General features: G+C 48.1%; 1 protein-coding gene across 2 annotated transcripts in view; it reads left to right on the plus strand.

Moving 5' to 3' along the window:
- LRP8 (LDL receptor related protein 8) overlaps nucleotides 1-23,264 on the plus strand; it is a 320,100-nt gene extending 296,836 nt beyond the window's left edge. Inside the window, exons 14-19 of one of the 2 annotated variants that reach the window (XM_029618330.1) lie at nucleotides 4,620-4,761; nucleotides 7,004-7,156; nucleotides 11,220-11,456; nucleotides 13,387-13,455; nucleotides 20,473-20,648; nucleotides 22,909-23,264. In XM_029618330.1, the coding sequence (XP_029474190.1) occupies nucleotides 4,620-4,761; nucleotides 7,004-7,156; nucleotides 11,220-11,456; nucleotides 13,387-13,455; nucleotides 20,473-20,648; nucleotides 22,909-22,947 (816 nt within the window). In that variant the 3' untranslated portion in view covers nucleotides 22,948-23,264. The remainder of the gene's footprint in view (nucleotides 1-4,619; nucleotides 4,762-7,003; nucleotides 7,157-11,219; nucleotides 11,457-13,386; nucleotides 13,456-20,472; nucleotides 20,649-22,908) is intronic. The other variant, XM_029618331.1, reaches the window with a different exon arrangement.
- Nucleotides 23,265-25,485: the final 2,221 nt, after the last annotated feature.

A 25,485-nucleotide genomic window follows, 5' to 3' on the forward strand; every position in this document is an offset into this window, starting at 1 on the left:
GATTTGGGAGCGAAAGCTCGAGTGCACACACATTTATGGCCGCTTTGAAAACATGGAGCAGAATCCGCGGGCAATCAGTAACCTGTGGACTTTGGTGCAAAAATCCCCAGCCTCCCTTTTCAGGGGGTGATTCTGAGATTGCCCCACAGAATTAGGCACCGCTTTTCAACGTCAGAGTCCTGCGCCTGCTTTCACTTTGGGAAAATTACCCGGACGCGTTTACGCCCGCTGATTTTTCGTGGGTGGTGGTTCTGAGGGCAAAATACAATGCACGCTTTTTTAAAATGTAAAACTATGGACATAAGTGCAGGCCCCTCTCCCCTCCCACAAAACCTCTTCTCACGGGGGGGGGGGGAGGGGTAAAGTTACCTCTGTGGTGGCGTTCCACGTGCAACTTTGCCCGCACGTAGGGAGGGCAGTTCTCAGAAAGCGCAGGTTTTTTGTTTTTTTACCCCTGAAAGAGTCCCCGCAGAATGGAGCTTCCTCTCGACTCTGAATCTGCTCCTCTCTAGCAGAGAGTCCCCACTGAGAGGGGTAAGAGGAATACTGTCAGGCAGGGCTGCAGGAGCAGCTCACACAGAATCCTGTTTCCGAAGCCAAACAGCTGTGCCCATCTGTTCACCAGTTCGTTCTCTCAGTAGGGCCCTACCTTTGTTGCGGCCAACCAGGGACTCCTTTTGTAATAATGCCAGAAAGCGAGGCCGTGTTTTGGTAACCATAGTAACGTAGCAGATGATGGTCGATAAAGAGCAAGTGGCCCGTCCAGTCTTTTCCTATCCTTTAGTGATGCTATAGAAATGTTAGGCCTCGGAGAGGGCGGGCCTAGGAGGGGCGTGGTCACTGGACAAAATGGCACCCCCAGGCAGGGGCTGCTTTGGTGCCTCCCGCCCCCCCCCCCCCCCCTCCTTTTGGGCTCGCAGACTGACCTTGCCCCTCCACTACCCAGAGTGGTCACCCATCTCGCCCACTCCTCGTGTCGGCCCTGCACAGGAGATGGCCCCCTCTTCCCAAGAGGTTCCAGCCTAACCAAGACACCCGAGAAGCTTCAGGCAGTGCATTCCTGACACTGAACGTGGTTATCCACAGCGAGCATGCCTGAGATGCCTCTGCATTTACTGGGCTCCAAGGTATACAAATTCAGCTCACGTATGGCGCTGTGCATGGCGCTGAGAATCTCAGCTGGCCGTGGGGAGGGGGGGAACAGGACAGGTCCGGGAAACATTGCACGTGGGCTTGTTGTGTTATAGCTAACACGGGGAAAGAACTGGTTTTAAAACCTAGACCCCAGCCCCACTGGACAATACCCGATCGCCTTGCCCTCTACACTCCAGCAGCTCTGCCCGCACCAGTGGTTCCCACTGTGCTGGGGGATCAATCCCCTGCCAGTCATGTTTTCATGAATATGCATAAGAGAGATTTGCATGCACTGCCTCCATTATATGCAAATCTATCTCATGTATATTCATTGTGAATATCCTGAAAACCCCAACTGGCAGAGGATCCCCCAGCACAGGTTTGGCAACTACTGGTGTAGGCAGAATTGAAGGAAGTGGGAGGAGCAGAGAGAGGCGATCGATTGTTGTCCGATGGGGAATGGTATGGGCAGAGGTAAAGGAGGGGAATCAAACCAATAACTTCCTTTCATTAATGGGATATGATAGTATTTTATGGGGCTGATTTTCAAAGCCCATTTGGTTGCATAAAACCCGGTATAAAATAGCTCAGGGATCGGTGCATAACCTCTGGCCTACACAAGACTTGCTCACCTCTCCCTCTGCGTCCTTCCTTCTTCCATTAGATAAAACTTGCTGGCCTCACAAGCAACACAGACCCCACGATATCGACCACCGCCCAGCACCACCACCACCACTTTATTCACACTCGTTGCTGCCACCATCACAACCAACCAACCCTCAAACAATAAAAGCCTCTCAGCCTGACAGATTTCCTCATTCACTTCTCTTTCCCTCCCGCCATTTTTCACGGGCTTTTTAGCCAGCAATGTGGAAACGGTGGCTCTCTGAAACGCAAAATTCACAGCACAACCTATGACTGCACCTTATCGAGGGGCCGATGCACTTAAAGCCATGCGAGGAGTGGAATTAAATTGTAGCGCGTTGTACTTTGCTCGCATGGTAGAAACCTGTGGAGTCACGGGATGCGTTAAAAGCTAATTGGCATGTAGACACCCCACGAGAAAACAAAAAGCAAAAGCTCACGAAGTGGATAAAGAGCACATCTTTTTGTCTTACTTTACTCACAGGCCACTCATAAACCATTAAACAGTGGATCTGCTATTGAAAAATACCTGGGAGAGAGAGATGAGTCTGGCTGTATCGAAACTGCGAAAGAGCCGTGTAAAAAAAATAATAAGTACAGAGAGCAGAGGGTCAGCAGAGTCTTACACTGAGTACCGGGACCTGCTCAGCCCGGTGGTGAAAAGGAAGCTGCAGGGAACAGCAGGCCTTGAGAAATCCTCGTCCCTTCATTGTCAGGAAGCCCCAGGGCTGCTACGATGTGGTTTTATCATTCTCTAATGATCGGCTTCACCTTCTGCACCCCGTGGGATGGAGAAATTGTAGGGGCTCTGCGCTATAAAATATAGGGGAGGTGAGAAAATGGTTTTCTTGCGCAAAAAAATCAAATAAAAGCCCTTTCACGAAAGGCATCAGATCCTACAGAAGTCCCATAAAATGAAGCTGGCAGGGCCCCGTTAGACCCTGTCCGTATTTTCAGCAGACCACCTCTCATGGCCCTTTTGCACAGTCTCAAAAGAGAAAATGGAGCTTTAAGGTGCCTCTTTGCTGTTGCCTCATTGTGAAAGTCTCCAGGCAAGGGAGCTGCACTGAAGATCCATGGAGCGTGTGCTGACTTTCCTCTGTACCCTGACCTGCCCAGCTGGAATTGTTGTTTGCAAGGGGTCAGGGGATTAAGCCCCTGGACCCTCCCCCATCAGCGACAGGGGTCCCTGCAGGCTGTCTTCAGCACCCCCGAGTCCAGAAAGCACTCCAAAAGGGACCCATGACAGCTGTTCTAGCCAGGTACGTGGCCTGGTGGCTACGTTCTTATCCTCTGGCCTCTGCGGGGGTGATTCGGGCCAGGGGAGCACAGGGGCCGGCTGCGGGGTCTTACGTTTGGCATTCCGTGAGCTCCTCCCGTAAACCCGCCGCACTTACTCCCCAGGCCGGGACTCTCCTGCCGTTCCCCATTGCCGCCAGATTGCCCTGCTCACCCGGCGTAACAGGATGCCCCACCTCGACGAGCAGGACGCTGCCGGGGTCGCCAGGCCCCACTCTTCCTAATGCGCATATGCGCCGATGTCATCTGCTTTAAAGGCCCCCTCGGCGTAAAAGACCTGGAGGCGCCTCTTGATGACATCATTCTCTGTGGCCTCTGCAGACACCGCACCAGTGCCTCGTCAACAGGCCTTCCTACTGCTTAGTAGTGCGAGTTGCTCAGCGTTCTTCGTCTGCAGTTCCAGTTCCCTGTCTTTTGTCTTCAGTTCTAGTGTTCCTTGTCTTCAGTTCTTCTTCGTCTCCCTGTCTGCCCGCTTGTCTTGCTCTCTGCCTATCCGTCCTGCCTTTCCCTTCAGATGGATACCCGGTATTGCCCTCAGCCTGCCTTGTGGACATTCCTGAACGTCGCCTGCCACCGAACCCATCCTGATTCCGGGTTCTGCCGGTACTACATTAACTCCGGCCCAGCAACCTCAAAGGATCTCCCTGCCATCAGCAGAGGCTGTCACCTAAGACTTACTGGCCCCGGCACCCAAAGGCCCAATCCGAGAGGAACAAGGGCCGCTAAAGGTGAAGCTCCAGTTGGGCCTCTCTCTCGTCCATATCTGCCTGCCAACGGTGGGGACCTGCGGGGCTCCTCTCTGCAGGTTGCACCAACTCCACCTCGATCCAAGGGGGCCACGACTCCCAACAGCAGGTGAATCCCGCGTTTAGCAACACAGCGATATCCAGCCTGCACAAAATACGTACAGCTGAAACCACTAATGACATCAATTCTTCTGCATCCGTACAACTCCCCCTCCCCACCTCTCACGACCCAGTGCGTTCTTTCCATTAATATTCTTCATAGTAAGAATGTATTACTGACCCTGATTTCCAAAAAATTGTTCCCCAGATTTTATTCTTACTATAAAATCTGGGGAACAATTTTTTGGAAATCAGGGTAAATAAGAATGTTGCAAATTCTTCACTAAAAATTTCTGATTACAAAATTCAGAATCTAAGACCTCATATAAAAAAAAAACCCTTCCACTTGACATATTCAACATGTTGTGTAGCTTGTACTTCTTTTCAGAATAAAGCTGGTTTCATCTGGATGAACTGTAGTGAATCGTGGCAGCCTGAGCTGTGACTAAAACTCTGCAGGTCAATATTTAGAGAGCCGACAAGTTAGTGTGGTAAAGTTATACGCGTAACTTTTCACAGATTTTGTACGGGTGACTCAGAAAGTTACCTGCACAAAGCCTTTCAGTATCAGCCTCGAAGCTGCTATTTTTATGTCAGAATTTAGGAGCAGAATAGCCCGGTACGATCCGCCGTGCAGGCCATGGTTGCATGGTGTCCTCAGATGAAGTGATGTGCCTGTGTCTGTGTTCTCTGCAGGACAAGGTGTTCTGGACTGACCTAGAAAACGAGGCTATTTTTAGTGCGAACCGGCTGAGTGGCCTGGAGATCTCCGTCCTGGCTGAGAATCTGAATAACCCCCACGACATCGTGATCTTTCACGAGCTGAAGCAGCCTAAAGGCAAGTCTCTGGCTTCCTGTTACCAAACTCCTGGCTGCCCCTCGCGCTGGCAGAGGAAGTGCCCCTCGGGGAAGGGGGGGGTTGTGTGTAGTGTGAAATCAGTATGTAATGTTAGCAATTTCAGCTCGATGTGGGGTTGCACGTTTTCAGGCTGCGCATTCTCCTGTACTTGGGTGCGTTTATGCTGAGGACATTTGCCGAGGAAGGTCCCGGCAGCGCCTACATTGGGTGCTTTTCCTCGTTATGCCACTGCGGTTGACCTCGTTTCTGGTGCTTCTGGGGGCTCATTATGATAACGAGCGTGTGTCGCTGAGTGCAGCTGAGCTGGTGCGAGCCTCTTGATAAGAGATAACATCGCTGCATTTTGGTCCCCTTTGGGCGGGGGAGCTGAGACACACACTCACTCACACATTCACTCACTCACTCACTACTCACTCACTCCTGAAGGTCACTGAATACCATTCTAGGAGGAAGCTTCACTTGCAGGAGGAGTGGGAGGTGGGAAGAGCAGAAAAAAAGCTCGTCCCCCGTCCTTCCACCAGAAGAAGAATTGGTCCCATTAGGTATAGTTTGGGGGTTTTTTTCCGGGGGGGGGGGGGGGATTACAGAGGTTTCCTTTGGGTTGCCCTCCAAATATCTGGAGACATTTCATGCTGGCAAATGGTTTAAGGACTGGGCAAAAGTCCTGAACAGGTGTTTGTGTCTTTTAAAATTTGCCAACGATCGCCATGGGGTTGGACCGGATTAAGACGCGTGCAGGCCCTGAGCTGTGTCCAGTTAAAGAGGCCTCACGGCATTACCCCCAAAAAAATGTAAAACCTGAAATGTAGTTATTGTTTGTATTTAGAGGCCCCGCGCAATAATCCGAGACCCTAAACTCTAGCTCAGGTAGCTTGGGCCCTGACCATGAGCCAAAGCATGCGCCGTTTCCTTACTTCAGAAGTGAAAAGGCTTGAGAGAGATTTCCAGAATGTTCTCACACCATTGTTCCTTAGATTTCCAGAATGTTCTCACACTATTATTCCTTAGATTTCCAGAATGTTGTCATCCCATTGTTCCTTAGATTTCTAGAATGTTCTCACACCATTGTTCCTTAGATTTCCAGAATGTTCTCACACTATTATTCCTTAGATTTCCAGAATGTTGTCATCCCATTGTTCCTTAGATTTCCAGAATGTTCTCACACTATTATTCCTTAGATTTCCAGAATGTTCTCACTCCATTGTTCCTTAGATTTCCAGAATGTTCTCACACTATTATTCCTTAGATTTCCAGAATGTTGTCATCCCATTGTTCCTTAGATTTCCAGAATGTTCTCACACTATTATTCCTTAGATTTCCAGAATGTTCTCACTCCATTGTTCCTTAGATTTCCAGAATGTTCTCACACTATTATTCCTTAGATTTCCAGAATGTTGTCATCCCATTGTTCCTTAGATTTCCAGAATGTTCTCACACTATTATTCCTTAGATTTCCAGAATGTTCTCACACCATTGTTCCTTAGATTTCCAGAATGTTCTCACTCCATTGTTCCTTAGATTTCCAGAATGTTCTCACACCATTGTTCCTTAGATTTCCAGAATGTTGTCATCCCATTGTTCCTTAGATTTCTAGAATGTTCTCACACCATTGTTCCTTAGATTTCCAGAATGTTGTCATCCCATTGTTCCTTAGATTTCCAGAATGTTCTCACTCCATTGTTCCTTAGATTTCCAGAATGTTGTCACACCATTGTTCCTTAGATTTCCAGAATGTTCTCACACCATTGTTCCTTAGATTTCCAGAATGTTCTCACTCCATTGTTCCTTAGATTTCCAGAATGTTCTTACACCATTGTTCCTTAGATTTCCAGAATGTTCTCACACCATTGTTCCTTAGATTTCCAGAATGTTGTCATCCCATTGTTCCTTAGATTTCTAGAATGTTCTCACACCATTGTTCCTTAGATTTCCAGAATGTTGTCATACCATTGTTCCTTAGATTTCCAGACGTTCTCACACCATTGTTCCTTGGTGATTTCTGGGAGGCATTATTTTTGTTTCTCCACAAGTTTTCATTTGCTAGAAAATTTCAAAGATTGTTTGTGCCCTCGGAGCGCTTGCAGTTTTTCAGGTGGGGCAAAAAAAAAAGGCAAAGCGCGACCCATCTTAAATTTAGGCCTGAGTGCCAGAGCAGTGCAGGATTTGATTTTATCAACTGACGGAGAAACCTGTTCAGCTAAACTTTTATTGTATTGAACAGCCCCCGATGCCTGTAACCTTGGCTCCCAGCCAAATGGAGGATGCGAGTACCTGTGTCTGCCTGCACCCCAGATCTCCGTCCATTCCCCGAAGTACACCTGTGCCTGCCCAGACCACATGGAGCTGGGGCCGGATATGAAGACGTGCACGGAAGGTAGGAGGACGTCCCTCACCGGGCCGGGACACTCGGTTTCTGGGCCTCCTGTGTGGTAGCGCCAAGCCAGGTGCCGCCGCCCCGCTTGGCTTTCCTGACCTGGGCTGTCCTCTCTCCCCAAACGGGGCTTAAATTTGTAGAAGGAAGTGGAACCGTGGAGCGGTGGGGATGGGGTGGGGGGGAGGCAGAATGGCGACAGCGGACCGGGTGTTGCTGCGTGAGAGGGCTGGGCCAGGGCTGGGTGTGAATGCTCTCCTACACGCAGATAAGCGAAAGCTCATCCTAGGAATCCCTTCATCCCCAGCCTCCATCAGTGCTCGACCCCCGGCCATTCCTTCCCTATCAAAGTTAAGTGGGAGAAGGATAACTGGGAACTGGACATTGCTGGGGGATGCAGAAGGAGGGTCACTGAGATAAGGAGAAGAATAGTCAGAATGGGACCTTTTCTCTCTGCCCTCCTCTCTGCTTCTCCAAGATCACTCCCAGCCCCAGCCCCATCTCCATGATCCCTTCATCTCCTCCCAGTGCTCCTAGAGCCCCTGTTTTATCATTTATGAGCATTTGATATTCTGCCTTTCCCAAACTTGTCGCACCCTCAGTCCCTGGTGGTCCTCGAGCCCCTCCCACCCTGATGGTCACAAATCCCACCCCTCCCTGGAAAATTATCCTCTCCATCAGCTCTCCTCTTAGCCCTCCTTGGCCAGTAAGGCGTAGGCCTCCTCTTCAAGCCAAGCTCAGTTGGCTCTCCTCCGCCTTGGTGGTTGAGGGCAGTCTGGCATGCACCACCCGCTCTCCTCCGCCTTCTCAGACAGGAATTCAAACGCGCTCCCTTACTTCCTCCCCACTCTCTTCTTTCACTCCCCCTCTCTTCATTTACTCTTTCCCCACGTCCTCCAACCTCCTCTCTGACAGGCTGCCTTTTTCACTCTTATCTCACTCCTCGTAGTCCTCCCGATCCCATCACTCAGCCGCACCTCACAACTCGTTTTATTCTCTCACACACACAACCCACAGCCCCTGCAGTCTTTTCACTCACTCTCTTGCCTCCTCCAATCACCTCTCTTATTTTCCCTCCCTTCCATTCGCCTCACGTCTCTTCAGCCTTGGCCATTATTCCTCAGGGCCTTTCCGTCTATGCCTGGAGATTGCACCAAAATCAAGGCTGTGTGGCTTATCCTGTCTCGGGGTCAGCAGCTCTAAGACGCTTAGCGCTGCTCCCATTTCCTCTGGGCCCCGGGTGGCCAGAAATCATCTCTGCTCCGCTCCGTTTCTGCAGGAGAGTTGGAACTGATCGACACCGCCAGCTCTGCTCCGTTTCTGTGGGAGAGCCCCAGGGCTCCAGTCAGGGTTGTTTCACCAGAAATTAAGCCCAGGGTATCGGACACAAAAGGGGTTGAGTTAGCAGAAGTCTGAAACTTGTGAGCCGTAGAGTTGCAGCCTTGAAGACTGGCACTGCTGCTCCTTACGTTTCAGACTTGATCCATTTCAGACCCCTTTTTGTGTCTGTTCTTTGTCCTACAAAGGAGGAGAGGAACTGAATTAGGGAGCAGAGGGGTTGTTGTCTGCTCCAGCTCCCCCTCCTACCTTCGGTTCTGCCTCTTAAGTCTGCAGAGAAGGTGGCCATTCCCCCAGGAGTCGAGCCCTGTCAGTCTGCAGTGCGGATGTGATTCTGGCAAAGGATCTGGGCCCCTCCTTTTCAGTTTTATTCGCCGGTGTTTACAGTGGCGATTAAAAATGGAAGAAAACCACTGCAAAGCTGGACTCATTTTTCTGGGTCTGTATCGGAGTTTGCTGTGCCAGACGGAAACGTGAAGCGCCACTCAGCCTGTTCTGGCCGGGGAGGGGGGTGGGAAAGGAGAACTGGGGCTCAATCATACTGGGAGGGTGCGGGTGGATGGATCGTCCGGACCGGTCATAAATTCTGCGAAAGCAAAACAAAGGTCTCTGTTGAGCATTAAAAAATTAGGGTGAAAATCAGTAAAAAACTGCTTTCTAGGTTGTTTAAACCCTATGATTTTTTGTTTTAATTCTGTTTAATCTGAAAATGAAGGGCCCTGAAAGTGATCCATGCCTGTATTATATTTTGCATTTGCAAACATCGCTGCATGTTCCCGTGTGTGTGACTCGAATACGCCTCTCGCTTAGGATATCTCTTCCTACAACATCGGGGAGGGATTTTGCTGCTTGCCGTCCCCAGGCACTGCTGGAGCTGATTCCCCCGTCTTGCTCCTTGCAGATTTCAGCTCAGTCAGAATCTGCGGATATTGCGCTGCCGTCGGCCTTCGTTCCTGGTTACACCGGGGGGGGGGGGGGGTGTTCCCCTCCCTTTCCCCAATCTGTCTAACTTAAGTCATTGTAACAACCGTCCTGGTCCAGCAGCTGCAGGCTGCACTCGGCATGCATGAGTCTGCCCAGTAGGGGTCGCCGTTGAGTGGCGGCTTGCAGTCTTTGCCTTGTGAGCCGGCCGAGGGACAGAAGTGTGACTGGGGAATGGAGCCCCAAATCTTCCAGGTGGCCACTGCCCCTGATCCATCGAGCCAGCCCAGTCCGAAGCTGAGTGGGGGAGGGGGCCAGATGCTGAATGCAGGACCAGTGGCACACTGGGGCCCAGCCAGTGCCGGGCGCTCTAAAGCTCTGCCTCTCTCAGTAACAAGGGGGCTCCTTGTGGTGCTGGGGGTCTGCTTGCTCCCCCCACCACTTTAAAACCAACTCCGGTGTTGGGATAGCTTAGCCCTCCACCTCTTAAATCCATTCTGAGAGGATAGGATCCCCTCACACCAACCAACCTTACAAAATTGGAGTTTATCACAACCACGTGACCCGTGTGGATTTTATACCAGTGGTATTATTGATACTCAGACAGCCACAGCCAGGGAGACCTGGACTAATGATTAAAAGTGAGGGGTCCTTATCCAGGTATCCTGTACTTTGAAATCTTTTGGCAGCATCCTCTCTTTTAAATATTTTGATGATTTACCTACTGATCATAGTTCTAATTGTCCAGTTATTGATGGTAATAAGATACCAATGTCCTGCAGACAGTAGGATGTGATCCAGTACCCAGCTGGTTGCAGTTTAACTATCATTCCATGGGTGCAAAGTTCTGGAAAAATTCCATCATCCAGTCCAGCAAGGGCATCACCGGTAATGCGTTCTGTTTTTGTTTTTTTTAAGTTATAGCTTTCCTGTCCATAGACGCAGCTGTCTGTTATACTGTAGACGGCATTAAGTGCCCCTAAGTGTTTGCAACAAGGCTATAAATTCTTCTGATGGCTTCAGGTAACAAAATGCAAGACAAGGCTGTGGGTTGTTAAACGGTTTGTAAAAGTCACTGCAAATTGATGGGAGGATTTATAGCCGTGCGTGAGTATGGATATTAAAAAAAAACCAAAACAACTTCTCGTGGGCCAGACCTGTGGCTCGGTCCGCAGCACAGGGGACCTGGGTTTGAGTCACCCCACCTGGCACAGCTGTCGGAGGTCTGAGTGGGACCAGGGAGGAAAGGAAGGTACTGCCAAGTGAAACTCTCGAAGGGGACGTCCCTCGAGGCCAGCTAAGGTGTTTCAGCTGCCTGGAAGTGCCGTCAGATAGAGGAATTTACAAAAAGGGATGGGGTGGAAATAGGGAGAGAAGGTTTGGGGTAGTTTTAAGGAGAACCACGTGCCTGCGTTAATGGAAATGGCATGAATGTCCAAACTGGATTTCTTTATTGAGCAGTACCACGAATATGTAAACAAGCCCGACTCTGGCCGAGTTTCGCCCTCTTACAATGGGGCTGCATCAGGGGCTAAAACAACAGCTGTTGTAAAGTCTTTTTTAAGACCTGGATATTTATTAACCAAAACACGAAACAAGTTGAGGTAAAGGCAATACATTCATTGATTTGGTCTCATGATGTGCCTTATGTATATGGTTTTTTAATGCTAATTTATCCACTGATTTTTTTTTTTTGTAATATCATCGAAATTTGATAGAAAAATAAAATAAAAACTGAAAACAAAGGTCTCTAATTCTTTTTTCTTCGGTGTATATTTATAAGCTGTTTTGTGGTTTGGATTTTTAGTTGTTCCCTTTGAATCAACTACTGTTGCAGTGCTTACTACAGCTAAAACCTCATCCACCTCCAGTACCACCGCCGCTGCCAGTTCTACAGCTCCCGCCAGCAGCAGCCCTGCCGCTAAAAGCACTGATGCTGTAACAGCACTAAACGTCTACAGTACTGCAAGTGCTCGCTCATCTACCACCAGACACTCGAGCCCCAGCGTTCTGACTACTGGAAACAGCAGTTTATCCCAGCACTGTAAGTGACGCTGTCTTTCTTACATTTCTGCCTCTGCCCGGGGAATACTGAAACACCAGCAGGCCAATTATACATCGGCTAAAGAGAGGTGCGCGTATGCTACCATGTTTGTCCCAGTTCTGTCCTGGGGATTGCGAGCGTAGCAGAGACTCAACTAGGACCGAGTCGTTCTCTCAACATTCCGCTGTCAAGATCTTCTTTCGTGTTTAGAAAGTAATTGGGATGCGGTGACGTGGAAATGGAGGAAAGCTCCTGACCAGACGGGTTAGTAGGTAAAACTTGGGTGGACCCTAAGTTTAGAAAGTTTCACTTTCCGCAAGCAGAAGTAATAAACCCTGCAGTTCTGTGCGGCGCAGTTTTCAGTTTCAGAATATGCAGAAAGCAGAGAAATTGCTCCCTCTCCTGCCACTCTGGCCACTTTTTTTTTGTACCTGTTTCATTTTGAAGTAAAAGAGGAACAGCTCCATGTGCTCATTACTCTTTAAGAGGACACGAAGATGCGTACAGGCTTCGAGCTTTGGATTAGCCTCGTTAAAGTCCTTTCCTGAATGTGTTGCGGCGGTAACATTGGCCTGTTAAAATGTTAAGAAAGAGTTTGAGTTACTTTTGCCGGCGCATCTCTCAACGCAGGCCGAATTTAAAGCTGCAAAGAATGACCTTTCTCTGTTTGCAAATCCGAACATGTGGTTCTACCCTCTGCTTCTGACCTTTTAATCAGTTACCAACCCGCAGCAGGACACTGCCTCCTGTCCCGTGATTTTGTAATTTCCTGAGGAGTCTCTCATGGGCAGCTTTATCAAACGCCTTCTCCGAATCCAAACACAGTATAGTAGCCAACTCACCTTTACCTACAGGTTTATTTATACCTTCAAAAACATTGAAAAGATTGGTATTTATTTGTATTTATTTAAAATCTTTTCTATGCCGTCGTTAAGCTAGGTACCATCCCAACGGTTTACAACAAGGCACAGATATTAATGTTGGTAGATGTCTTGATTTCTATTCACTAAACAGGTGCCATCAGGTTACGGTAACATAGTTTTATCATAAATACTAAGCGGTGGGTGTCAAGACAAGGCACTCCCTTGCTTCTGCCATGTTGACTCTTCCCCATTAAGCCATTTCAGTCTGTATGGCCAGTGATTTTGTCTGCCATTTTGCCCGGCACCGATATTAGGCTCACCAGATTATAGTTTCTTCGTTTTGGTCCCATTATGTTTTATACAGTAGTTTTCCTTTTGCAGAAAGGGAGAGATTAAAACCCGTGCACCTGTTGTTATGGCCATGCCCTGGACTGTTCTGATTCTCCTTCCTTGAGCCCTGTCCGTGCTGTCTTAATGCTTTACATGAATCCGTGCGTTGCCTTCTCTGGGGCTTCGGCGGGACTCAGCACAGCACTGTCCCCGGCTTCCTTAATGATGGGCGTGACCAGATAGGTGAAACTTTCAAACGTTTTCAGCCTGATATGTAAAAGCTTTTTTGTTATAAAGTGGAAGAAATTGTTTCTGATCCTGACCACATTTTCTCCTCCCAGAAAGGAGAAAGTGAAAATGAAGGCATGTGTAGATTTTTCTGCTTGAACTGCCAACTAAATGATTGAAAAAAAAAATGTATTGAGCTAGTCTTTGGTAAATAATCAGCAACACTACACAGAGTCACTTTCCTGTAAGTTTGGTGAGCTAGAGAGAGGGTTGTGGGGTTCCAGGAAGGTGATAATTCAAGAGGAAAAAAAAAAAAGAGAGATGTTTTTTTTAAATTTGGAAGTATTAGAGACTCTCATCTTTGTCCAACTGAGTGTTCGATTTATGATTTGATTATGTGTTTTTATTTATGTCTGCAAATCACCGTGGGCTTTTTGGTATGGCGACTAATAAGAGGCGATTTATAAATAAATGAACTGCTTGCTCAACGAACCTGTGTCTTTTTACAGATAGCAACAAGAGCCACGGATTAGGATCTACACTCACAGCAGCAATAATTGGAATAATTGTCCCTGTGGGTAAGCAGTTTTGATTGAAAACACTGTAGCTGTATCTTGGCATGGAATGTGTTTAATAGTGGCAAGACAAACATTCTGATTTGTAGAATACCTTTCATCTGATGAAAATCCCAAGTTAGTAACTCAGAACTACAGTCCATCACTTGCGAATCTTCTCTGCCTGAGCTGAAAGGCAGCGGGTGCAGGAAGCCGAGTGCGGCAGTGACGGCAGTGATGCCCTCTCCTCCCACAGCCGGAGACCGACTCTGTACTCGGCCAGATAAGGCTGAGCTCAGGTAAGTTAAAAAAAATAAAATAAAATAATATACAGAGACAGAGGAGGGCTTTTGGCGTAGGGCTTCCTCCTCCCCCCGGTCTCTGTGCTTGGCTCGCCATTCCGACAGTTGTCCCGCTCCGTGGGAGGTTAAGGGAAGTGGGCAGCCCGGTGGGCTGAGCAGCCTCCGTAGACTAGATCCCGCTCTAAGGCCTTTTCGCCGCACGCCGCACGGTAGGCCTCAGCTGGTTTTTGTGCGCTTTGTCTATGCGTCAGGCTGCCCTTTTCAGGATTGTCGGTTCGTCTTTTGCGTCCAGCTGTGCGTATCCAGTTTTTGGGTGCTTAAGTCGGGCCTTGCTTGTACGCCCAAGTTAAGTGGTGCCTTAGTGGCTGTCCCCCTTATCTGTGCGCATTTTGCTACCCGCCTACGTTTTTTGCGGCGCCTGTCCTTGGGGACGCCTAAGTACTGGACGCCCAGATTTGAGACGCCTAAATATTGGACAACTAAAGTTTTTGCACACCTAAACAAAAAAAAAAAAACCAGCTGGACGCACGCCTTCAGTCACCGCTCAGCGTACTGTCGGCCTAGTGGCACCTATACCCAAGAAACCTGAGCGCCTTTCCCTCTGCCCTGCCTGTCATATTCGGGCATCTCAGCCTGGATTGCCCACTAACTTGTTCCAGCGCTGTTTGGAAGCTCAAGGAGAATTAGCTTCCTCTGATTTCCTTAAGCCTGGTTCTTCCCAGCTGGATGAAGATCTGGGTTAAAACGCGTCAGGAGCGGGTGCCTGATATTGGAACTCCCCTAACTGGTTCGTCTGCAGGGGAAGGAAGTTCAGTGGGGATACCTTAGGTGTCTTCTGGTTTTGGCATGGATCCTGCTGCCTTTTCATGGGATTGCAGTCCTCTCTTCAGGCACAGTCCTCCGCCCCGTCCAATGCTCCCAGGGCAGAGTCACAGGTAGGAACCTCGCTTGGACCTACTGTTAAGCACCGGTGTACTCCAAGATCGGCAACGAGTCTGCCCGATAGGGATAAGAATGGCACAGTAAAGCTCTGGAATTTGTTGCCAGAGGATGTGGTTAGTGCAATTAGTGTAGCCTGGTTTAAAAACGAATTGGACAGGTTCTTGGAGGAGAAGTCCATTATCTGCTAGTAACCCCTTTCCAATCCACCCCGAATATATTCGTCAGTGAGCCTAATGTATTGTGCAGTCTTCCTCAAATATATACGTCCATGGAAATATAGAAGGATGTAATACAGACAACACCGAAAAATTTTCACGTCCTGAAAGGGGTTAATTAAGTTGACTTGGAAAATAGCCACTGCTATTACTGGCATCAGTAACATAGAATATACCGGTACTTAGTTTTTGGGTACTTGCCAGGTTCTTATGGCCTGGATTGGCCACTGTTGGAAATAGGATGCTGGGCTTGATGGACCCTTGGTCTGACCCAGTATGGCATGTTCTTATGATGAGGCCGATCCTAACTCTCTAGATGATGGAGAAATTCCTCCAGGATTAGAACCGTATAGAACTATGCTACAGTTCTTCCATAGAGATGAACTGCCAGCCCTGATTTCCCAGATCTTGAATATGCTGGGAATACCTGGGACAGATTCCATATCTGAACCAAAGAAAAATCCATTCTGGTTTCTCTGTGTAAAACCTCTTGTTTTTTTCCTGTGATGGAGCCCATTCAAGAATTGATTGATCTTGAAAGGAGTGCTCCAGAGGCTAATTTCAAAGGAGGTCAGGTTTTGGAAGGCCTGTACCCTCTGGATCCGGTGGTGAAAGAGTGTTTACATTTTCTGAAGGTGGATGCACTTATGTGTGCAGTCTCCAAGCGGACGACTATTCCCATGAAGGGAGGAGTGGCCTTCAAGGATGTACACAATAGGAGGATTGAGACTATCCTTAAGTAAGCATTTGAAGCAGTGGCAATGACTTTGCAGATCGCTTCTTGTTGTTCCCTGGCTCACTCTTGTTTACTTTTCTCTCAAGATGTTGATGACTCTAGGTTAAATTCCAGGGCAGTTATGGAGCCAGCAGCCGCCGCCTTGGTAGATACGGGCTGCGATTTGGTCTGCACCTCAGCCAGAGGGGTGGCTTTGATAACAGAGGCCAGGCGTCAGTTATGACTGAGAAATTGGTCAGCTGATGCGACCTCCAAGGCTAAACTCACGAAATTGCCCCTTCAAGGCTCGCTCTTGTTTGGGAGTTGGAAAAATTGGTCAGTAAGTGGGATGAATCACTGGTTCCTCGATTACTGGAGAATAAGAAGCAGTCGCCACACTCCTTTAGCATGAGAGGTCATGCTAGAGGATCCAAGCGTTTCAACCCTATAGAGGAGTGACCTTTCAGAGGACTCTGACTTTTAGTAGGTCTCAGTTGTTTCATCCCAGACATCCCAGAAGGGGCACGGGCTTGAGAAGGGGGAACCTCCGACCCTCCCAATAAAGGTTTGCTGACCCACCCCTGAGATCAGGAGATAGGGGGATGCCTTTCTCTCTTCTATCAGAGGTGGGTCGAGATCACATCAGATCAATGGGTCCTCGAGGTGATACGAGAAGGATATGCGCTGGGGTTTCGCAGTATTGCTCAGGATGTGTTCATGGTCTCTCTCTGCCACTTCCCACAGAAGAAGCAGGCAGTGGAGAGTACATTGGCAAGGCTCCTCAGTCTGAGGGCTGTGATTCTGGTGCTTGCATCTCAAGAAAATACGGGGCGATATTCAGTTTATTTCATTGTGCCCAAGAAAAAGGGATCCTTTTGTCCCATCCTGGATATCAAAAGTGTCAACCGTCATCTGAGGGTGACACATTTTCACATGGAGACCTTGTGCTTGGTGATAATGGCCGTGCAGTCGTGGAAGTTTCTGTCTCTTTGGTCCTGTCTGATGTGTATCTTCATATTCCCATTCAACTAGAGTATCAACGCTTTCTGCAGTTTGCAGTTCTGGGACGCCATTATTAGTTTCGGGCACCGCCCTTTGGTCTGGCCACTGCTCCCAGTACCTTTTCCAAGGTCATGGTAGAAGTTGTGGCAGAATTGAGAAAGGATAGGATCCTAGTACATCTGTATTTGGACGACTGGCTGATTCGAGCCAGGTCGCTGGAAGAGAGCCACCTGGTGACTCGCAAGGTGATGTCCTTGTTGCAGGAGCTCGGCTGTGTGGTGAACCTGGCCAAGAGCAGATTTCAGTCTGCTCAGTCATTGGAATACCTCGGGGTTTGGTTCAACACGAAGCAGGGCAAGGTTTTCCTGCCAGAAACTCGAATTTAGAAGTTGATGGCACAGCTACGTCTGTTGATGAACATTCTGCGCCCGATTGTATGTTCCTACCTGCAGGTACTTGGTTTAATGTCGGCAACCCTGGAAGTGGTACTGTGGGCGCGAGTCCTTATGTGTCCTCTTCAGCGCTCCCTGTTGTCTCAGTGGAACCCGCAGTCTCTGGACTATTTGATTTGGCTCCACTTGCCGATGGAGGTCTCCTCCCGACTGCAGTGGTGGCTACAGCTGGAACATCTAAGGAAGGGAATTTCCCTAGCACCACCAGACTGGCTAATACTGACAACAGATGCGAAGTTCCATGGTTGGGGAGATGACCTGGCAAGGGCGCTGGGACATCAATCGTTTGGAAGCCAGGGCAGTCCAACTGGCATGTTTGCAGTTTGGCGACATGCTACAGGGTCGAGCAGTCTGGATAAAATTGTACAACGCAATGACTGTGGCTTACATAAATCAGCAGGGAGGAACCAAGAGCCAACAAGTGTCTCAGGAAATAGATCAATTTATGTAATGGGCCGAACTACATCTCTAGATAATTTCAGCCTCACATTTAGCAGGAAAAGACAATGTAAGAGCAGACTTTGTCAGTAGGGAGAGTCTGGACCCAGGAGAATGGGCGCTAACAAATGAGATGTTTCAGCTGATTCTGGATCGCTGGGATCTCCCGTTTCTCAACCTGCTGGCAACTTCTCGCAATACAAAAGTTCCAGGATTCTTCAGTTGCAGGAGAGATCGGAAGTTGTTGGGAATCGATGCCTTGGTGCAGGAGTTGCTGTATGCCTTTCCTCCATGGCCCATATTGGGCAGATTAATCCGAAGGATCAAGCACCACAGAGAGATGGTGTTCTTGGTTGTTCCAGATTGGCCCAGGAGACAATTGGCCCCTTCGACTTCCGGCACACAGGGATCTGTTGCGGCAAGGTCCTGTTCTTCACGAAGATCCGATCAATTTTGTCTTACGGTATGGCCCTTGAAAGGGCTCGCTTGCTGAAACTTGGATACTCTGCGGCAGTGATTTTCACCTTGCTGAGAGCTAGAAAGTTCTCCACTCCCATGGCCTAGATGCGAGTTTGGCGAGTGTTTGAGGCCTGGTCTGAGGATCGAGGCACTCTTCCTTGTTCAGTCAAGATCATGCTCATTTTGGAATTTTTGCAGGATGGCTTAAATAAAGGCTTGGCCCTTAATTCCTTAAAGGTACAAGTAGCAGCTCTCTCCTGTTTCAGAGGTCAGATGAATGGTGGATCCTTGTTGGTTCACTCTTATGTGGCCCATTTCCTGAAAAGAGTGAAACATCTTCGTCCTTCCTTGCGGTTTCCGGTGCCCTTATGGAGTCTTAATTTAGTAATGGATTCCTTAGCGGGTCCTACATTTAGACCGATGCATAACCTGACCGTGCAGTTACTGACCTTGAAAACGGTGTTTCTTGTGGAAATATTTTCTGCGCGTAGGGTTTCTGAACTGAAGGCCTTGTCTTGCCAGGTGATTCCAGAGGCAGTACAGCTGCATACTGTTCCTTCTTTTCTTCCAAAGGTCGTCACTGACTTTCACTTGAATCGGTCCATCTCCCTGCTGACTCTGGACAGAGAGATGAATAAGAGTATCGTCTGTTGCGACCCTTGTTTGTCAGGAGACATATCATCCAGTATCTGCAGATTACTGAGACTGAAGACGGATCACTTGTTTGTCCTTCATGGCGATACAAGGCAGGGAGAGCCGGCCTCATGGCCTATCATAGCACACTGGATTAAGGAGATAGTCACAGCTGCATTCATTGATGTTGGGAAGCTGTTACCTATTTAGGTCAGGGCTCATTCCACTAGGGCTCAGGCAGTGTCGGGTGGAAGTGAAATTGTTGTCCTCCGTCAACATTTGCCAAGCTGCAACATGGTCCTCATTACACACTTTCTCCAGGTTTTATTGTCTGGATGTGCAGGCCCGGGAAGACGCAGCCTTTGCACGTGCGATTTTGACTGGACTGCAAGCAGCCTCCCGCCCTATTCTGGAGTAGCTTGGGTACATCCCACTTGTTCTGGATTCATCTGCCTGGATGTTAAGAAATGAGAAATTACTACTTACCTGATAATTTCCTTTTCTTTAGGACAGAAGATGAATCCAGCTTCCCCACTTGGCTGCCGAATGGTTGTATTATGGTCCTCCTCAGTGGCTACGTGTTATAGGGATTACTGGTAAGTGTTAGTCCAGTCCCTAAACTAGTGTTAATGCATTCTTGTCTGAGTTCAGTGTTGTCTGTTGGCTGAGTATTGAAATGATTATCTGTTTTTTAATCAAGTTTTTTGCTTTTGAAGAGAATACTGGCAGGCAGGGGAATATGTACTGTGATGTCAGTTTGCTCCGTCTCCATCTGCTGGTAGAGGTGCATAACCCACTTGTTCTGGATTCATCTGACTGTCCTAAAGAAAAGGAAATTATCAGGTAGGTAGTAATTTCTTATTACACCACCTCCCTATTTTAAGAATTTAAAAAATAATGAATTCTATTTGTAAAAGTATTTTGCCCCTTAGAAACAAGTGAAGCGCTGCTCAGATGCTGGTGCTCCAAGTGGCAGCCCCGTTATAAATGTGATGGCATTTGACAGCTTCCTAATGTACCTGTCTACATAAAGCTTCTCATCATATGTTTAGGCGCATGTCTACGGTGCCAGAAAGTGAAAATCTAGCAGGTCTCCTTGGTGACAGGGCCTCACAAAGCACTTCCACCAGCGGCATTATTCCAGGACTTGTCATCTTTACAAAACACAGCTCTCTGCCAGTTGCATCATATTAGCAGACTGCATACTATCAAGAGCCTCTATTTTCATAGCTGTGTGCTATCATGGTCTGATGATTTGGACTCAGATTCACAAAATATAATGGCGCAGCTAGTTTGGCAGTTTAGTACTGATATACAAGTCAAGCGGTAATGCAAGAATAGGTATACAGTAAGAGTCTCCTGGTGATCCTTAGATCACCCAAAAGGAGTAGAAAAGGACTATCTTATTGCACTTATAACATGGGTCATTTAGCAAATCTCGCACTGCCGTGTCATTTTAGTTGACTGATTACTTTCCAGTTCTAGTTAAGGTGTCACCTTGTACCATTTGCAGCTATGGAGTATCCATGGTTGTAAAATTTGGGAGGTCCCATTAGAACTCCAAAAGCCTGATTCATAAGCAAAAGCTTTTTGGTTTAAGGCTGCTTCAGTTGTGAGTGTCTCTCGTCAGAGGTTTGGTTTATGTTTGCTTAAAATATTTACATAGTTAAATACATCTGAACACATCCACAGATCGCCCTGCGAGCTCACTCAGTACTGAATTGTGTGCTCTGTATCTCAGTCTCATTTGACTCCCACCATCTTGCACTGGAGTGAAATAAAGCATGTTTTCCAATTGGGCAACGTGCCTGAAAAGTTGAAATTATTTGCCCTGCTCTTGGACTCGAGAGCTCATCTGAAGGCTTCTGCTCCTTGTTCTTCAGTGGTCATCGGTTTGCTGTGCATGGGAGGGTATCTGATTTGGAGGAACTGGAAACGAAAGAACACGAAAAGCATGAATTTTGACAACCCGGTCTACAGGAAGACAACAGAAGAGGAGGACGAGAGTGAAATCCACATTGGGAGGACGACGACCCAGATCGGACACGTCTACCCAGCAGTAAGCGTTCAGGGCCTCGTTGGTGACTGCGCGGCAAAGGGAAGGCTCCTGTGGTTGTCATGGGATGCATCACACACTAATGCGCTGGCGCCGTAGGGGCGGCCCGATGGCTCGGGGTGCGGGTGCTGTGCCACTGCCCTGCGGAATGTTCTCCGCTTCGAGTTACCCGAGTTGGGGTCTTCCGCTCCTCAGGTTGGCAGGGGGGAGGTGGCATTCAACCCCCACCCCACCAGGGAGGGGAAAGGCGTCATGGTCATCGCTGAAGGGCGACACCTGGTGGCCAGATTCGATGCCTGTGATGGCAGGGTGCTGGAGGGGAGCCCTGGTGCTTGGCGTCCAGCGCAGGACCGTCACTGCAGTGGCCTGACTGGCATGTTGGGGGGTGGGGGGGGGGAAGGGGCAGGATATAAAATAGGAGGAAAATCCCTGGGAAGGTGTGAATGAAGGCTTAAGGTAGCAAATCCCAGCCCTGGTTCTGACTGAGCTGGAAGTACAAAGGAGTGGGAGGAAACTGGCAAGTTAAAAAATAATTTAAAAAAAAGAACAGGGGGGTGGTGAAATGCAAAAGTGCCTAGAGAAGGCAAAATCCTAAATCTGTGTCTGCCTGGCAGGACCCCAGACAGTAAGTAGAGCAGGGCTGCCAGCCTGGAGTTAATTGCAGCCTCTCGTTAATGTGACCCGAGTGACTGGGGCTGACTGCACAAGGAGGCAGGAAGGATTCACTGTGCTGCATCAAGCACATGAACTCCAGTGGAAAAGCAGCTCATTTGGAAATGCACATCGAGTAAAAGTGATGATTTCTGAGAAAACACAGCGCCCATTTTAGATTATTTTTTATTAACGACGGTTTCTAAAGCTGTCGGGTAAGCAGGACCTGGGATTGAGTTGTAAAGTTTCCAGGATCTTATGTGGCACAGTGCAGCTGACTTATAGTCACGCGCGCCTATTCCAGTGCAACCAAGTGTTTTATTTTACCATCCATGGGAGTCTTTTTTTTTTTTTTTTTTTAATTTGTCTTTATTTTTGGACTTGGCAGTTTCCTCCCGCTCCTTTGTACTTCCAGCTCAGTCAGAACCAGGGCTGAGATTTAGTACCTTAAGCCTTCATTCACACCTTCCCAGGGATTTTCCTCTAATTTTATACCCTGCCCCTCCCCCCCTTCTCCAACATGCCAGTCAGGCCATCGCAGGGACGGTCCTGCGCCGGACGCCAAGCACCCGGGCTCCCTCCAGCACCCTGCCATCACGGGCATCTTCCTCACCCAACAGACCGCAGATGGTTCTGCTCAGTAGGGCCCATGGAGAACATCAGGTAATGCAAGTCCCAAAAAAGCAGCCAAGTACAGATTCAAAAATGCACTCGAGAAATTCTGTCCTTTGGCTTTCTAATTGCTTATTAAAAAAAAAAGAAACATTTGCAAAACTGAATGTGACGAGGGCAATCTTCAGAGCCATCCACCCGGGTAAATCGGCTTCTCTGAGCAGTGCCCTCCTCCTCCTGGCTGAAAGATCGGTAGTGTGGGAGGGGGCAATAAAACAGCCTGGGCACCATTTTACCCCCTCCCCTTTCGCCAGCTGTACAAATAACAGGTGCAAACCACACGGGGTGGGGGAGGGGGGTTCATTAGCACAGGTGGTAAAAGTTCTCGTGCACTTGGCAGCTCTGCGAGCTCTTTAAAAAATTGCCCCGGTATAGGGACTGCTGAACTGCTTGAACAAGTTTGATGTCATCCAAGGGGAGGGGGGCGTTATAATGGAAAAAGCACGATTGTGCATTTGGTTTCTCGCAGCGTTGCAGAGGGCTGTTGTGTAATATCTTCCATGATTAATAAAAAAAATGTAACTGGAAAAACAAAAATTGCCCCGGTAAGCGGAAATCACGAGCCCACCTGTTGACCCGGTGGCACCACCCTAGGAGATCCAGGTTTGAATCTTAGAGCCAACTTCTGGTTTTTTGTTTGTTTTTTTTTGGGGGGGGGGGGTTGTCATAGGCTGGGGGGGGGGTACGGCACTGCTGGTACAGGATTTGCAGGCCCTGCATCCTGGCCCTCAGACAACAGCACCGCCTGCCCGGCCAGCTGAAGAGTGCAAGGGAGCCTGGCTCCGGAGAGAATCTCGCTTCGCGCCTCGCAGCCCAGAGGGGTCATCACAGTACTGGCGAGAATAGATGGGGGGGGGAAGGGAAAATGAAAAGGGGGGGACGGCTGGTACCCCAAATTCCCTGCAAATGAGAACCGCTGTGTTTGTTTCTGCCTTGCCAGCGCGTAGCAGTCAGCCTGGAAGACGACGGCTTACCCTAAGGACCTCGGCGTCGCCGGAAGAGCACGCGTTTGCCCAGGCTCTCCTCACTTGTGGAAAGCAGCCCCTTCTAACTTCCATGGCAGAGGGAGAACCACAAAGTTTAAAATGAACTGCAAACATCCAAAGGATGTGCGAGTGTCTATGTATAATGTTTTATACACACTTTGACTTGTTGCACTATAATTCTACTGACGAGCGACTAACTCAGTGTACAGAACAACCGCGGCGGAGGTTGCTAGGTGTCCTTTTAAAATATTATATTTATAGAAAGTTTTGTAAATATATTGAACAGGCTGTGCGGCTGTCCGACGAATAAAAAAAAAAAGTTGGTAACATTTTTTTTTTTTTAGAGTATTTATTAATATTCTATTCTGAAAATAATATTTGTTCTGTACACATTTTACAGGGGTGAGAGTATTTATTTTTTTTTGTATGTTTAGCTCTCTCTAGAGTGCGCGCACTTGAAAATGTCTGGCCCCGAGTCCTGGGATCCCTGCAGGATGTTGGTGGAAAGCCTGAAGCCGCTGCCGGGGGAGGCTGGCGGAGTGGGCTCTGCTTTGCAGCTTCTGCTCCTCTCCACGCCACTCCCCAGAGATCCTGCTTGCTTTGGGTTTGGGGTTTTGTTAGGTGTGGGGGGGGGAAGGGATTCTGTCACCCTTTTTCTTTATTATTGCTTTGTTATTGGCCTTTTTTTCATGTTATTTTTCAAGAGCTTTGATGAAATTGTAAAACTGGTACCAAAATTAAACTTGTATGAAGTAAAAGTCTGGAAACATCAATAGGAAACTGAAAGAGCTTCAGTGAAATCTCCTGGGGAATTTCACCTGTTTTTTTGCCCCTCCTCCTGTTTTGTATTGTCTTCTTTTTTTTTTTTTTTTTTTGGGTGGGGGGCATTTATCTATTAGTGATTATTGCTTAGGTGACCACTCGGCTCCACATCCTGCGTTTCAGCTCCTCTTTCAAAGGATTCATTACTGAGAATCTTCCAGGATGCCCTGAATGAACCGAGAGGTTTAAAAAAAAAAATCAGGACTAATTTGTCAAGATCTGCTAACAGATCCGGTTCCTGGCGGTAGACTGTCAGCCAGTCCTGGCTTCCTTCCAACTGTTTCTAATGCATTTTTTGAACCTTTAGTACTGATTTCAAATGATAGAAACAGAACTGCAAGAACCACAGTGCACTGGGAGGTAAGTCCCAGGAACGGCCAGTAGTCCCTCTCCTAGGACTGGGCCGTTCTCAGCTCTGACCCTCCTGATCCTTGCAAGCTGCAGCTAAGGCTCGCTTTATCTTCCTGCCTGTCAGCCATAGGGTGAAGCAAAGCAGCAGCTTTGATACGTACAGAGGGACGGCGGCAGAGTTTTTAAAAGAATGGTGCTGTAAGTGAACGCTAATCACTTACCATGGGAGGCTGTGATTTTGGAAACCCTGCTCCTTGTAATAATTTGCCCTCCCTTTACTGTGTTTTGAACACAGTGCTTGCAGCTGTTTCCAGTAGTATCTGCGAGAACTGGACCTGGCCTGAAGATGTCGCTGCAGGAATGTGGCTCCGTGTATGGAACTGTGGGGATGTCATGCCCTGCGGCAACATTACAGCTAAATTCCCACCATTGCAGTACTGCATTAAAAATATATTTTTTATTTATTTTTTTTTTTTTTAAATAATGATTTTGTTAAAGTGGATGGTGTTTCCAAAACCACAGCCTCCCATGGTTGGGTTCATTTACAATAATATCCTTCAAATGAAAATCTACTGTAGTCTTACTTCATATTTTCAGCTGTTGAAGAGTTCGCCTACCCTGCAGTGTGGAAGCCAGCCGACCTTCGAGGTGAGTTTCTTCCAGTATGGGATTCATGTTTACCAATAGGTCCATTCCCTGGGATTTTATGTGCATATTTCATTCTTACAACTCTGAGAAACTTTAAAAAAAAAGGCATTGTATTTTGGCGAGCAGATTACATGACATGCCCCAGGTTCACTGATCGGCTTTCCTGGAGCTTGTGGGTTGTGTGTAGTAGCAACACATGTAAACTGCTGATTTGACATGATATACTGCTTAGCACTCGGTGGCAATACCACAATACATTTTGTTCATTCTAAATCAAATTGGGTGTGAAAATCACATTACATCTTTGCAACCTTTCATAAACTGTACTGACAAGTTAGCAATCATTGTCGCCCTTCGCTGCACTCAGTCGGTGAACATCACAAAGCATGTCACCTGGAAGTCAGATGTGTGATTTAAAATTTCATAAAACTCTCCTCGTTAAAACTCAAGTCTAAGAATAACCCAGCAGGCAGTGGGGAAAGCATTGTAAATTGCTAGCAGCCATATCCAGAAAGGGGAGACATCGACACAGGCACAGCCAGGAAAATCAGAACAAAAATCCTTTTTAAAATCGGAAATCAAAATGTGCCAATCTGCTCACTTAGGGGTAGATTTTCCACGCGCGCGCACCGCGTCCGTGTGCACCTGCTTCCGGCGCCCACGCATGGACGTGCCTATTTTCTACCATGGGCGGGAAAAATCTGTGGGCA

The sequence above is a fragment of the Rhinatrema bivittatum genome, chromosome 10 (assembly GCF_901001135.1).
Source record: "Rhinatrema bivittatum chromosome 10, aRhiBiv1.1, whole genome shotgun sequence".
NCBI classification, from domain to species: Eukaryota; Metazoa; Chordata; class Amphibia; order Gymnophiona; family Rhinatrematidae; genus Rhinatrema; species Rhinatrema bivittatum.